Source organism: Nematolebias whitei, chromosome 16 (genome assembly GCF_014905685.2).
Source record: "Nematolebias whitei isolate Nwh7 chromosome 16, NemWhi1, whole genome shotgun sequence".
Lineage (NCBI taxonomy): Eukaryota > Metazoa > Chordata > Actinopteri > Cyprinodontiformes > Rivulidae > Nematolebias > Nematolebias whitei.
This window is the reverse complement of record NC_056513.1, coordinates 14,688,843-14,704,101: the sequence shown is the minus strand read 5'-3', so window position 1 is coordinate 14,704,101 and position 15,259 is coordinate 14,688,843. Positions and strand designations below refer to the sequence as shown.

General features: G+C 41.4%; 2 protein-coding genes across 2 annotated transcripts in view; both read right to left on the bottom strand.

The window, feature by feature from the left end:
• Positions 1-12,685, bottom strand: part of dchs2 (dachsous cadherin-related 2) — a 36,258-nt gene extending 23,573 nt beyond the window's left edge. The window contains exons 1-6 of the mRNA XM_037690533.1: positions 12,531-12,685; positions 12,018-12,171; positions 8,837-10,609; positions 5,038-5,229; positions 2,585-2,816; positions 1,130-1,366 (exon numbers count right to left, since the gene is read on the bottom strand). Of these exons, the coding sequence (XP_037546461.1) occupies positions 1,130-1,366; positions 2,585-2,816; positions 5,038-5,229; positions 8,837-10,609; positions 12,018-12,171; positions 12,531-12,685 (2,743 nt within the window). The remainder of the gene's footprint in view (positions 1-1,129; positions 1,367-2,584; positions 2,817-5,037; positions 5,230-8,836; positions 10,610-12,017; positions 12,172-12,530) is intronic.
• A 968-nt stretch (positions 12,686-13,653) lies between these two features.
• The window catches only part of plrg1 (pleiotropic regulator 1), a gene marked incomplete in the record, with an annotated part of 5,138 nt that continues 3,532 nt past the window's right edge, over positions 13,654-15,259 (bottom strand). The window contains 4 exon segments of the mRNA XM_037690290.1: positions 13,654-14,068; positions 14,155-14,348; positions 14,443-14,582; positions 15,019-15,127. Of these exon segments, the coding sequence (XP_037546218.1) occupies positions 14,009-14,068; positions 14,155-14,348; positions 14,443-14,582; positions 15,019-15,127 (503 nt within the window).

The window sequence follows — 15,259 nt, the reverse complement described above, 5'->3', positions numbered from 1 at the left end:
CCCCCCCCCCCCCCCCCCCCCCCCACACACACACACACACAAACAAAGTAATTACAGTACAGATCACAAAATCCACAGTAATCTCCTCCATGTTTTTGTTGCACTTCAACATCAATGATCGAAACACGAAAACGGCTTAACGCTGACCGAGCTCTGTTGTTCCTCTTCAATCTGAAGCGTTAATCTGTAAATTGGTGGGACATCCTTAAATGACTGTCTGGTGTGGTGGAAGGTTTAAGCTGTTAAAAGACCCTGTGGAGTAACTAAACCACTATGAAGAGGTAATCCTGTAAAACTAGGGAGCAAATCGTAGTTTCATCCATAAAAACATCCTGCATGTTGAAATGTGAGATTAAATTTAATTACATTTTGTCTAAATTTATAGTTATGTAAAATTATGTAAATTATTTAAATGGATGTTGTTAAAATAGAAAATTTGTCAAAATAGAAAAAAAGCTAGATGTGGCGCATTGGTGAACTCAGCTAGAACTACCCAGTAGATATACGGGTAATATCTCGACTTTGATTCATATTATGATTAAATTAACACCAAGTAAAAGACAGAACTGGCTAAATATAAAATATGTAACATTCAATCAAATGTCAAATGATTCTACTTTACTTACGAATGTTTCCATATCACAAAACTTACAGTTAAACTCAAAGTCTTTGTTTTTCCAACTACAATATAAATGATCTCAAACAAATTTACCCATTTTTGTTTTGTTTTTTGAAGTTTCAAAATTAACTTATGTTAACAAAATGTTTTTAGTTAGTGTAATCTAAAAAATTAAGTGTATTAATTAATTTATTCATCTTTAGAACAAATGAGAAATTCTTAAAATCACACAGTAATTAAAATAACTGGAGAAGGTTAATGCATTTTGTTGATTGGTTTTAAGGGATGATGGGCAACAGAACAATTCAACTTTGCTGTCAATCAAGCCTATTGTAAGTAATCTGATTACCGTATTTTCTGGTGTATAAGTCACTATTTTTTGCATAGATTTGTCAGACCTGCAACTTATATGCCGGAAAATACGGTACTACACATCTTATAGATTATACATCTATAAAACCCTCGATGTTTCTCCTTCAGTGTGAACGGTAAGAAATCATAAATACTCACCGGTTGGGTTTGTAGCCTGCACTGTCCCCACAGACGTCCCAACAGGTGCGTCTTCAGGTACTGTGAAGGTGTAGCGTAACCTCTGGAACACAGCTGGAGCCTGAGAGCTCTGTAAAACGTTAACGGTGACCTCTGCAGGTCTGGGTGAGGTCAAGCCCTCCTCATCCTGTGCGGTGATGAAGAGCTTCATGCTGGCTGCACCCAGGTGGGTCAGAGAGGAGTTCAGGAAGAGAGTTCCTATGAAAAAGAAAATCACTTACTTTACAAGCCGGGTTTGATATTATGCCACTGTAAATTCAAAATTTACAATTTTAGACAGTCATTTGAATAAACAAATTGAAAACACAATAAAAATACGGGACCCAAAAAGATAAAAAGACTGCACAAGAGCAGCAAGATGGCCGTTTAGCTCTTACTATTTTAAATTTTTACTTGTATTTTTATATAAGAACTCAAATGCATAAGTATTTACAAAAAATAACACACTGGTTCAAATAAAAAAGCAACTTCAGCGAGTATTCAGAGATTTTTTTTGGTTGGGTTCTGTGGAAAGATTAAGAACAACAATATCTTACCTGTTGTAGATAACTGTTTGAATAACAGTTTGGGGGATCAGAGTTCAATTCTGAATGGATCACCAGCTAAGGATTGTTGTTGTCTTCAACAACACCATGTGAAGGCTGTTTTATAAATCTTTACATGGCCATCTAGTTTGGATAACGCAGTTCTTTTCACATGTAATTAATAAATGTCAAAAATAATAAAATTTTTCCCATTATGTCTCATATCTCATATTTATATAATATATCTAATATCTTTTTAACATAATATTTTTTTTACATTTGGAGTTGCTTTAAATTGGCAGCAATCCATTTTTATCTTGGCTGTTAGCTCGTCATTCCTGTCAGAATAAAACTTTATTTAAGGTTATTCAAAACGCTATCAACAACAAGTAAGAAATTAACCATCCCTAAGAATGTGGCTGATTTTCTAAAATTTCTTTGCAAGCTCAAAATTGTCCAGATAAGTGTTACCTTATTTAAACTGGATAAAAGCATTTTCACGTACATACAGAATAATGTTTAAAACTGATAAAAGTTAAACTACATTACTTTATTTAATTTATTTTAGATTTTTATTTAATGTTACTGTGCGGCTATGCGTAAATCTCAAAAGCTTTTAAGCTTTGTGCTCAGCCCCTGCTGAGCGGTGGCAATGGTGATCATATCACGATGACTTAAATAAATGAACGAACTGTTAATCCCTGCAAACAACAGCTGCCACTCACACAAGTTGCTTAAAGATTAGTGGTGGAGTTTATGTGACAAATCAAGCTTGAAAAGTCAATTAAACACAAGTGTAGAGCAAAAAAAGACCTTTCAATACTTAGTGTGAACCTTTCAATATGGACTAACAGGATGTTCGGCGTGTAATGGTAAATAAGATGTCTTTTACCAGTTTGTTTATCCAGAGCAAAATAACTGGACACGTCTCCAGGTTGCATGTTGTAGGCGATTTGTCCAAATCTGCCAACGTCTCGGTCCGTAGCGATAACAGTACCGAGTTCTGTTCCAGGAGGAGCGTGGCTGCTGATGCTCACTGTGTACTCCTCTGGGCTGAACACCGGTGGGTTGTCGTTCAAGTCTTCGATCTCAATATGAACGTACGCCTGAGCGCTCAGACCCCCCTGAAACAGAGCAAGAGGGAAACCTTTAAGAGCCGAAGGAGAGACAAACTGATTATTGTGTGAATGTTAATTCAGCGTTCTCACTACCGTATTTTTCATTGTATAAGTCACACCTTTTTGCATAAATCTGCATGACCTACGACTTATACAGCGAAGTGACTTATTTATGGTTTTTTTTCCCCATATTTATAACCCAAATTTTGTCTGAGATCTGATGATTTCATTCATTCTGACAGGGAAAATATTGAACACTACCATTTTCAGCCACTAGAGGGTATTCAAGTAAAATGGCAAGCCAAGTGTCTCATTAATAAGTAAAAGTGGCTATTAATGAGACACTTGGCTTGCCATACTGGCCACCTTTGTCTTGCTCCGGAACTCCTGGAGCAAATGTCAAATCAGCTGCATTTCGCTGCGCCGCCCAGGCGAAATGCAGCTGAATTGACCGTTAAAGTGCATTTATTAAGGAAAAATTAAACTGAGACACACCTTTACTATAATTTTGAGCAAACAAATAATTGTTTTTAGGTGTTAATCTTGCTAAATTCTTGTTAAAGTCCTCACGTGCACGCTCACATAGCTGCCATTTTGCGGCCAATGGATATTTGACACAACTCCTGCCCACATTTACAGATGGTCAGCAGTGATGCATAATAGATGTGACTTATATGGTGAAGCAACGTATTTATGTTTTTTCCCACTTTATTAGACATGTTGGACTGATGTGATTTATACGGCGGTGCAACATGTATGGTGGCAAGTAATGTATTGTTTTCCTGTACAGTTTTTGCAATCTAACTGTTGCATGCTTTGTACCAGTGCTTAATTTGTAAACCAGACAATGCCAAGACCTAAATAGTATGCAGGAGTGGGGTTCCTCACCCAGGAAATTTTGAATAAAATAGATGTAATTTCCTGTTTTCTGGTGTATTTTAACGGGTTGTTAAACATCTACGTTTACCTACATTTGAAATCACTTGATTCAGTAACTATTTTAGAGAGCAACAAGAAGTAGCCTGACCAACAGCTCCTCTTGTGTGAATAGAGCATGCTACGCTTCTCTCAAGCATCCTTGCACCTGCTCCAGTATCTCCATTGCCACTGCCTTCACGTGCTTCACTTCTCGGTTGTTTAGTTGTATAATGAAAATCCCCTTTTTTAATGAAAGTAAATTGGACTATTTTGACATTTTGATTGCTGTTATTTTGACAAATTGGCGCCATTGTTTTCTCAAGTGATGTATGTAACGTGATTGCCCATCAAACATTTCTCTCATATTTTTAATAAATAATCAAACATTTATTAATGACTCACTTGAACTGTAAAACTGATTTGCAATTTAGTCATGCTGTTCAGTTATATTTTTATGGTTTTAATTAAATTGCCCATGATTGAACTTTTAGGGACGGATATTTTTTTAAAGGTAGAAGCGGAAATGCTTGAAGGGGCAGCTCTTATGTGATATTAAGAAGCTCATAAATGGTTGTTATGTTTAAAATTAGTGTTTATGTAATTATTTTCAGATTACCCAACGCAGGTTTTATCCATTCAAGGCAATCATATTTGTTCATAACTTGATTATTAGTAAGCCTGAGAGTTACCAGATCCAAGCAAACAGTTAGCGGTTACAAAGAGTTTTTTTTTTTTGTATTGAACAATTTAGAAGTTACCGGAACGCAACCTGTCAAAATAAGAGAGTTCCCGGATGTTGTTCTGGCATGATCCGGCTCAAATTCAGCCCTGCTTTGTACATCAAAACCTTTATTTTATTTGGGATAAATCTGCTTTGACTTTTGATTTTTGCAGCTTTTAAATGTTTCTGAATATTCTACTTTATTTAGGTTACATTTCCTCCTATACATTTAGCTTAAGTTTTGCTATTTGTAGCTTTAGCCTTTTGTTTCTTTAAACATTTATCTATATTTTTGCCGCTAAAGTTTTGTTAATTTTAACTATCACTTTGCTATTTTAATATTTTAGTGTTCTTTGTGCTACAATTAGCCTTTTGCTACGTTCAGTTAGCATTGTATTGCTTTTTGCTTTCAGCTTATACTTTGTTCCCTTTAGCTTTTAGCTCTAGTCCTTTTAGTTTTGCTCAGTTTCTTTTTTTTTTTTTAACCAGATCCCAGCAAAGTCAGTCAGAGCTTAGTGTTCACACTACATTTGAGCAGACAATGCAGTTTCTGTGTTTTTTTTTTAAGGATTTACAGAATTCACTCACTGGATCTTCAGCTTTGACCACAATGTCGTGGACAGTTTGTCCTGATTCTCGATCGATGTCCTGGGAGACACACAGCTCTCCGGTACGTGGTTGGATTTGGAAGAGGGGGTGCTTTTCCTGATTGTCAAAGCCGTCAGACAGAGAGTAGAGCAGAGCGCTGAAGTCTGGGCCGTCTGCGTCCGTGGCAACAACCTGAAGCAAAGACAGACATGGAGATGTCATCATCTAAACATATCATTTTCATCTTCCTCTTGTCTTCATAATAAAAGTAAAATGCTTTTTCTAATTCTTGCAGGATAATCTTTAACTACAAGTTTGGTTTATCTGTGCCTGACGGTTGATTTTGTGTATTATACAGCCATGTGGTGACAGCTTTCAGCCTTTTACTCTGCCTGCTCAGTCGCTGAAGGTCAACACAATAAAAACATAAAACATTTCTGCAATCAGAGGATGAGAACCGTCACCGCAGAGGAGATCAAACTCCTTTCATGTCTGACTTACGACAAGCCGACGTTGCACTGAGAGAGGTTTTATTTTCCAGTCATAAAGACGATAACGCCGCAGAGAGAATGAACTCTGATCGCAGGAAGTTCCACAGAAATCACGCCAAGGTTGGATCAGACAAACCAAACCAAAATCAACGCGAGACAGCTGAAGAAATAACGTCTACAAAATAAGAAGGTGGTCATTTTCCTGTCAAACAGCCAATAAATTTCAAACATTTTTATCGTGAGCAGTGATGGTGAAGCAGCGGTAAAGTTTTTAACCGTGTCTGTTTGTGGCATTAGCAAAATGAATCAGTGAAAGGGGTTTATAGGTAAATGTAACGACTGAATGCAACTCTACAACTGATTCATTTTTGGAGACAATCACATAACTTGGGCACAGCTAATCGACATTAGCCAACATGAAAACAACTGTATTCCAAGTGATTTTACGAATGCTGAAGTTTTGGTGTGGTAGTAGCTGAGAGTCATTCCTAACGCACACTCTGAGCACTATATCAGGGGTTCTCAAGCTTTTTGGGTTCTGGGACCCCTTACAGGGGAGAAAAGTTTCAGGGGCCCCCTCGTGTTTATTATCAGTAAATAATTTTCTTCAATTTGTCGATTTAATGCAATAGAAATATTTGTAACATAAATACTTAAGACCCGCTCTTTAATAGTGTTAATACAATTTTTATACTTTTAAGCATGGAGTATTTTTCATTCAAGACACACTTAATTAACAAAATTTTGAATTTTAACTTCCAAAAATTACAGTTTCGAAAAAATTAACGGTATTAAAAGACACATTAAAACTTTATCTATTCACATAATGAACATAATAAATGTATCGCCACTTCTTCATATTATTACAGAAAACTTTTTACATAAAACTGAACAGAATCAGGGCAGCAGTAGTCAGACCAAGTAACAGAGCTTCATTTGTAAACTAATCAATGCCGGAATGCAAATAGTGGGACAGTGTGTGTGTGTGGGGGGGGGGGGGGGTCCTCCCCCAGAAAATTTTGAATAAAGTAGATGCGATTTCCTGCATTTTGGTGTATTTTAACAGGTTGTTAAACATCTACGTGCTTGCAAAAAAATGTTTTTTTTTGCAGACCCCCATGCACTGGCTCGTGGACGTCTGCGGGTCCGGGAACCCCAGTTTGAGAACCACTGCATTTGTTTTTAAACATTTTAGCAATAACTACTAAGTCAACTGTGTCTGTTAGCAAAATATCTCATGAACCACAGGATGGATTTTAATGAAACTCTCCGAGTATTCAATGAATGGACACCTACAACTGATTACCTTTTAAATTCAAACCAATTTAGAACGTCTTTATCTCAGACAATTTCTTAAATATCGAACTACAATATAGTGTGGTAGTAGCAGAGAGTCATCCTCAACACAATATGTGAGTGCTATTACATCTGGTGCGATGGTCTGACCAAAACAGCTTCAAGTCTCCGTCCCAGAATGCCCCCCTCGGCCAGGATTTGATCTGTCGACCTTCTCGCTGAGAGGCGGCATCTCTACCAACTATACCACCTTGGGACTTTTATACTCATTCAAAACAACACTTAAACATTAGCTTGAAAACAAGGACTATAATAATAAATTTGTGTCTGGAGGAATAGCTGAGTAAAAGAAGGCTTCTATTGTAATGGAGGTGGGGGGGGGGGGGGGGGGGGGGGGGGGGGGGGGGGTAATGTTTGTGCCAGGCTGCAGGAGAATGGCACTGAGCATCACGTCTGTGGAGCTGAGCAGGCTGCATGTCGTGTGTTCACAGGGAACACTGATGTCTCTGTGCAAGCACGCTGAAAAAGACACTTTTGTCTCATGAGATAAACGGCAGACACAGAGCGCAGATGTGACGTGATGCTCGACAGCAGAAGACTGCGGCCCTGCAGGACGGTGGATCTAGGGCCAATATTTGTTCAAGAAAATAGGACGATTTAAGAGATCAATGAATTTCTTGGATTTTGTTGTTTGTCCGTGATCTGACAAACAGGTTGAAACATGCAGTTCCAGTTCGTTAAAAGGTTTTAAACTGACGGATTTACCTTAAACGTGATTACATTAAACTTAAAGTTGAAATTATTTGACAAGATCTCGTTCCGTTGGACGACAAATACAACTCACTGCCAACCACTTCCATATTCAAACCAGAAGTAAATCATTTATAGAAAGTTTAGTGGATTATTCAGAGTAAATAATAAGATGTCTCTAAAAGAAGATGCTGCTGAACTGTCAAATATAAAGATTTTTAACAGCTTGCGGGTACAGCTCAGATCTATAGAAGTGAGGTTTTCGGAAAATATATAAACAATATCTTACCTTTAATAGGTAATATAGAAGATGAAACGATTTTTAAATTAAAAAAAAAAAAAAGCTCTTTGAACAAGCTCAATTTGGAAAAATGGAGTTGAATTCTGCCCGTTTTGACAAATTAATGAATGTTCTGATCAAGACCAAAGAGGGTTTGACTCATCTGAAACAACCTTACGATCAAAACTGTCATATTTAAGTCACAGTTTGATGTTGCACATTTATTTACATGGAATTTTTTTGGTTATTTGCAAGAGCAAATAGCAGCAGCAGCCAGCTGTAGCACGTGCAGTTGGAATATGTAATTTTGTGGCAGAATATCAGCCTGATGTTAAATCACTGGTGATGTAAAAATGTAAAAAAACAACTTGAGCATGAACCACCACAAAACTTTGAGATTAGAGTTGTTTTAAAACAGAAATCCTCTTTGTTCTTGGCCTCAATAGGATGAGCCTTTAGCTCACAGGTGTCCAAATCCGGTCTGTGGGGGAGGGGGGGGGGTCGTTATTTTGTGTTGGAGCAAGAAAACAACTAAAACTTGCAGAACCTTAGCTCATCAACTCCTCCAAACTGAAGCCATGCATTGTGTTTTCTAGAACTTAACTAATTTTTATGTACTGGTTAATACCAAATAAACTTTTTTAATCCCTACTTAAAAGAATCTAATGCCTGGTTGTCATTTTTGATTTGTTTAAAACCAGGGGTTCCAAACCCTGATCCTTGAGGAACACCGTCCTGCATGTTTTAGTTGTTTCTCTGCTCCGACACACCTGATTTTAATTAATGAGTGATTTACAGGCTTCTGCAGAACATGAGGAAGTAATTAAATCATTGAATCAGGGGTGCTGGAGCAGGGAAACAACTAAAACATGCAGGATGGTGTTCCTCAAGGACCAGTGTTGGGAACCACAAATCTTCAAGATATCTTGTGATTTATACAATGGTTGTTGCAGTCAGTTGAGTTCAATTTTCTCCAACATACTTGTAAAAAGCAGCTTCCAACATCGCTGTGCTCGGGTATGGACACGTTGTACAGCTGCTGCTGGAACACCGGCTCGTTGTCGTTCACGTCCTCCACCAGCACTGTGACGGTAGCTGTGGAAGACAGAGCTGGATCCCCTCTATCTGCTGCCAGGACCAAGAAGGACACCTCCGCCTGCCTCTCTCTGTCCAGTGCTACTGCGGTGGTGATCAGGCCCGACTCGGCGTCGAGGCTGATCAGGTTGTCCTGCTGTGATTTCATGATGGAGTACCTGACATCTGAGTTGATGCCTTCATCTGCATCCCGGGCCTGAATCTGGATGAGGGAACTCCCCACAGGAGCATCCTCAGCGATGCTTATAATGTAAGTATTCTTTCCAAAAACTGGGTGGCAGTCATTGTTGTCAGACACTCTCAGAAAGAAACTCTCCTCACTTCTCAGTGGAGGACTTCCTAAATCAGATGCTTGGACCTTCAACTCATAGAGGTCCTTCTCTTCCCTGTCGAGCTCAGAGTTTACGCACAAGGCATACAGGAAGTCGTCCGTTTGCTTCAGGGTAAACTTCCCATCCCCTCCCTCCAGAGTGACAATGACCTTCTCACCCTCAAAGTCCGGGTCTGACACAGAGATCCGAGCAACGTAATCCCCGACTGCTGCCGCCTCAGACACCACAGCGTCTCCTGTCTCACTGAGGAACAGCACGTTGATGGTGGGACTGTTGTCGTTAACGTTCAGCACCCTGACACCCACGAAGGTGCTGCTGAACTCAGGCTGGGATCCATTGTCTCTGGCGCTGATGATCAGCTCGTGAAACGACTGAGCCTCGAAATCGAGCTGCTTGTTCAGATGAACCACGCCAGTGGTTCTGTTGATGGAGAACACATGGTTGGGGTCGCTCTGCCGCCTGTTGATCTCGTAGGTGATTCTGCTGTTGTCCCCCAGGTCAGGGTCAGAGGCGTGCACCTGACAGATGACAGACCCCGTGGGAGCATCCTCGCCCACTGAGGTGTGGTACTCAGTCTGGCTGAACACAGGAGGGTTGTCGTTCTCATCCAGGATGCGGACGTTCACCTGCAGGGTGCCTGTCCTGGCTGGGACTCCCCCATCGAAGGCCTCTATTGTCAGAACGTAGACGTCCTGCGTTTCTCTGTCTACTTTATTTTTCAGAATGAGATCCAGGTCCTCGGATCCACTGTGGTAATCCAGCTGGAACAGCTCAGCCATTTGCATCTCCATGACCCTGTACCCCTGAGTACCAAACTCTCCTTCATCCTGGTCCTTGGCACCTACAAGTTGAAACCGGCTCCCCAGCGGGCTTAACTCTGATATCTCCAACAGCACCTCCTCAGTGGGAAACACAGGTGAGTGGTCGTTCACATCTTCCACCTCCAGCCTCACTCTGATCATCTCCCCGGTGAGGGTGGCTGCCACAAACTCATACCTGTCCCTGCGCTCCCTGTCCAGGACCACAGCCGTGGAGATGATGCCCCTGTCTGCGTCTATCTCCAGGTCCCTGAGCACATACGAGTCTCTGCTCTCTGAGATGAAGAACCCGGTGCTGGGTCTGGTTAAAACCGCGCCCAGATCTCCTACGATGGTTTTAGCGGGCAACCCCTCTTTGACGGAGAGCGACAGGTGGAACACCTGCCCGAGAGACTGCGCGCACAGCAGCGCGAGGACGAGCGGACACAGGACATTCTGGGGAGCCATTCCTCCTTTACGCACGGCTCCGGTGCGCTGGTTTGAAGACTTTAAGGTCTGACCACATCTCCTCTGTATTAAAAACAGACTTCCCAATCAGGTTCAAGCCATTTAAAAAACAAAAGCGGTCAAATCGAGCAAGCTTGCGCGCGGAATTGTTTGTAAGATCTGAAAACCCAGACACCATTCAAGCAAAATCCCCCTGGAGTCTTCGTCTGTCACGCAGAAGCACAACATGGCACCTCCAAGTGCCAAACGCGCACTGCACGCTCCTCCTCAAAGTCCACCCCCACAGCCTGACCCGCTCCATCTGTGGCCCTGATTAGTTTGGATGTAATTAGGACAGATTTAGTCCTGCATGTTGGACAGGTGGCGCGTCATGTCTGACCTGCTGAAGATCAAAATGATCCTGAGAGCAGAGGGAACGGGTTCAAGCGCACGAGAAGAGATTTAAACTGAGGTGAAGAACAGGAGACAAATAAACATGAAGCGGCTTAACGAGCCTTCAGCTCAAAAAGTGTCGAAATGGCTCCCTCTGCTGGTGATTAATGAAAACTGCAACACCCACAATTACATCTGTTGAACAGTACTTATCAATAAAATAGTCATCTAGACGGTTCTTGTGCGCTTTGGTTTTGTTTTGGAGTTTAGAGGGAAGTCTAGATATGTGAAGGTTACATTTATTTACATACTGCATCACATCTGGATGTCCTAAATTGTTGTATACACTGCAAACACACTCCTGCATAAAAGACTGAGGAAAAATTCTGAGTAGGAAAAGCTAAAAATGTTTGTGTGTGTATTTATATGAATTTACACATATATGCACACACATCTACATGTATACACTTGACTTTTAACCAACAGGGTTTAAAAGTGATGCAAAAAGGGTTTTAAACAAACTTAAATTGTTCAAGGCTCTGATCAGCTGTGATAATAAGAGATCAGTTATTAAATTTGGCTCATCTGCACCGATTGAGGGAAGAAGATTCAAACCTGTTCCATGTTTTTTGTCAGGACAACAAAACATTTTAGCCATTTGTATTTTAAATAAACCTCCTGCTCTGTGGTATACAGTGGGGAAAATAAGTATTTTATATGCTGATGATTTTGCAAGTTTTACCACCTACAAAGGAAGAGGTCTGTATCCTGATGCATGCTCAATAATCCAGGTAGAAAAATCCAAAAAAGTTAAGCCTGGTCCTCTGGGCATTCAAAAAAACAAAACAAAATAAAGTAGAAACGTTTGTAAGAGGTCTGTAACTTTTATTGTAGGTTCACTTCAACTGTGAGAGACAGAATCTAAAAAAAAATCCAGAAAATCACATTGGATGATTTTTAAATAAATCATTTTATTGCATGAAATAAGTATTTGATCACGGACCAACCAGCAAGAAGACCTCCTATTCTGCACTCATTCCCTGCATTAACTGCACCTCGTTACCTGTATAAGACCCTGTTCACACACTCAATCACTCACACTCAGGTGACGTGCCAGGGCTTCGCCGGGCCTGTGATGTGAGGTTGTTGTGGTGCCTGGTCCTTGGTGTGCTGGACCGGTCTTCCTCAGCTGCTGCTCCGGCCCCCAGCCTGGGGTCGTTGCCGGCAGTGGCAGTCCTAGCCTATTTGGCGCCCTGGGCGAGCAACCCCAACGGCGCCAGATGCAACCCCAGAGGCTCTGTCAGGTTGTCTGTGTGTGCTTATTTATGTCTCAGGTTGGGTTTTGGGTGGTCCTCTCTCGGATCAATTTGAACCCCCCATTTAATGTGGGGTCTACTTCCCCGTTGCACTCCCCTCCGGTGGCAGCCCCCCTGCCGCCGGTGCATTGGCGGCTCTTGGCATCTGGGGCTGGGTGATGGGGTGTGTGCCAGCCCGCCCTGGTGGCTGCCTGCCGGGGCCTGGGTGCCCTGGGTCTGTCAGGCCTCTGTTGGGGTTTGGTATGACCTCGGGACTCAGTGTCCATGGCCAGATCTACTCTGGAGTAGCGGGTTACTGGCGGGGCCTGTGGACTCGTCGCTGCAGCCTCCTGGGGGGCTCTACATACTGGTTGCTGGGGATTGCCCGGGGCTTCTCTCTGTGGGGCTGCTGTTGTCCCCGTTGACTCCTGGGCCGCTGTGTGTCTGTGGCTCTGGTATTCCCTGTTACCATTGTGTCCTGTGGGGACGGGTCTGTGGGTCCCCACATCCACTATTGAACATTTTTATGGAGAAACCTTATTGTGACAAGCATGCTCACACAGGTGTTTAGATCCAGGTGTTTATCAGATACACACTCGGTTGGGTTGTGGTGGCCACTAAATATATCTTGTATTACCATGTACTGTATAAAATACTTTCTAATGATGTTATAAGTATCATTATATATGTTTGTTGTTGTGGTTTCGCAGTTTTGTCTTTTTTCTTTCCGCGGGTCGAGGCAGATTTCAATGTTTGTTCTTTTAATCCCTCTCTCTCTCCTCTATTCCCATCTCCTTCTTTCCATTTTAACCCTTCTCTCACTTTTTTGCCTTTGTTTTCTGTCCCCATGTCCATTACATCTGAAACAAACCCAAAGCAAATTCTAATAAAATTTAATTTATATATCAAGCAGAGCATTAAGGCCAGCCATAATGCTCTGCTTGTGAAAGTAAATCTGTTGGGATCACTTTGACAATAATTCAGAGTGTCACAATGCTGGACAGGACAAGACAGAAAAAAAAAAAAAATCACTCCAACATCTCCACTGTGGCCAAATGTTTTTTTCATTCATTGAACCCGATTCATCAAACTAGTGCCCTGAATCTAATTGTAATTTTAAAACATTATGATTTTCTCTTGCCAAATGTTTTGTTTTTTGTTTTAACCACCAGAGATTTGGAAAGAAAAATTTAGTCAAATGTAAATGTGTTGCTGAAACCTAATTTCAAAAGAACTCGTCTAAAATCAAACCTGGACCGGATCAAACAGAGAGGTGTTTTCACGACGACCTCATAGGCGATCAGATATTTGAGCTGCGGACAGAGTCTCACCTGACCTCTGAGACACTCGACTTATGGCTGTAAACACACCACCACCAGAAGTGCCAAATAAAACATTTACTTTATGCAAACAAACACAACGTATATAAATGACGTGGTCTTTATTAAAATGGAGCATAATAATCCTCACCTTTTAAATGGGAACAAAAGTTGTTTGTTTTTATGTCTGTACAGATTCTACTACAGCAACACGAACTGTATTTTCTCTGCTGCCAGTAAGAATGAAGTCTGAATCTACACGGTGGATCAGAACGACAAGAGCCATCAGAGAGAAGCAGTCATCAAGAGAAACCCTCTGAGAAGGTGCTGGCAGCTTCACCTTACAGAACTGAAGTCGCACAACGAGGACTGGTTTTTAGAAAAAAAAAAAAAGAAGTAACAACTAAAACCTGCTGGTTGAGTGAACAGCAGAAACACACACACAAAAAAATGCAGCTGTGACAAGAACACACGTTTCAGAATCTTTTTCTCTTAAGGATTTCTGGTTTCCAGTTGACGGGGTGGGTCTCTTCGGTCTAAAACAAAACAAGAAAACAACTCATTAACTTCGTTACCTGGAAATCAACACAGAAGCAGATGTGAACGCAGAGTGAAGACTTACAGCCATGTCGTCCTCTTTGTAAACTTTAATGGTCTTGTCGGCCTCGGCGGTGATCAGTCGGCTCTCGGAGTTGTCAAACACGCAGGCGAAGATTCCCGACTCGCTGTCCAGAGACCCGGGCTGCACAGCTGCGTGAATCCGCTGGAAGTTGTAGCCCGTCCTCCAGTCCCACATGTGCATGGTTCCATTGTCGGCTGGAGTGAAATCAACACGAGAAAGAATGAGCTCCATGTGCATCTGAATGAATGAGGTGATGAGCTGAGACCAGCTATAAGACACACTGATTACCTCCAGACACTAACACTCCATCAGAGTTCACTGCGAGAGTGTTGATAATGGCGTTATGACCCGACAGGTTTTGGATAAAGCTGCCGTCTGGAAACTTCCACTGCTTGATGTTATCAGCTGATCCTGAGGCAAACGTGTATCTAAAACACGAGAACAAAACCTCAGAGATATCACAAGAACTGCACCCCTAATGTCCAGGCGATAAAATAAAGCCCCACATAAAGTCTTTATGCTGCTCATTTTGTTTCTGATTGTCCAGGTAGCAGTTTATTTTCTACCAAAATCTAAATGTTGTTTTGTTTTTTGTGTTTTTTTAGGAAGCAGCTTTGCGTCGTTTCTGCAACAAGCACACACTGAAAACATCGCTGTCTGGATGTCAAGTCAAGCCAAATTTATTTATAAACCATATTTAAAAACAGCAGCTGTTACCAAAAGTGCCTAACAATAAAATGAAAGACGATGTTTCCTCAGGATAGGCCCCAAAGAGAGCAGACAGAATGAAAACAGAAGGGATCCAAGAATAGAGCCCTGTGGAACCCCGCAGGAAAGAGGCACTGAACCAATGTGTGGACTTACTGTCTGGGGTGCAGCACCAGAGTTCGCACAGACTTCTTGTGGTTTGTCAGAGTTGCTCTGGTCTTTCCGGCAATCAGATCCCACAGTCTGATGGTTGCATCATGGCTGCCTGGAGAAAAACAAACAAAAAAGCATCAATGTAACGATTATTAACAGTGAGACAAGTCGCCGGTTGCAACTTTACAGTCAACATAATCTTCTTTAAGAGCTACAGCACAAAATTGTGATAGGTTTTTTTTTT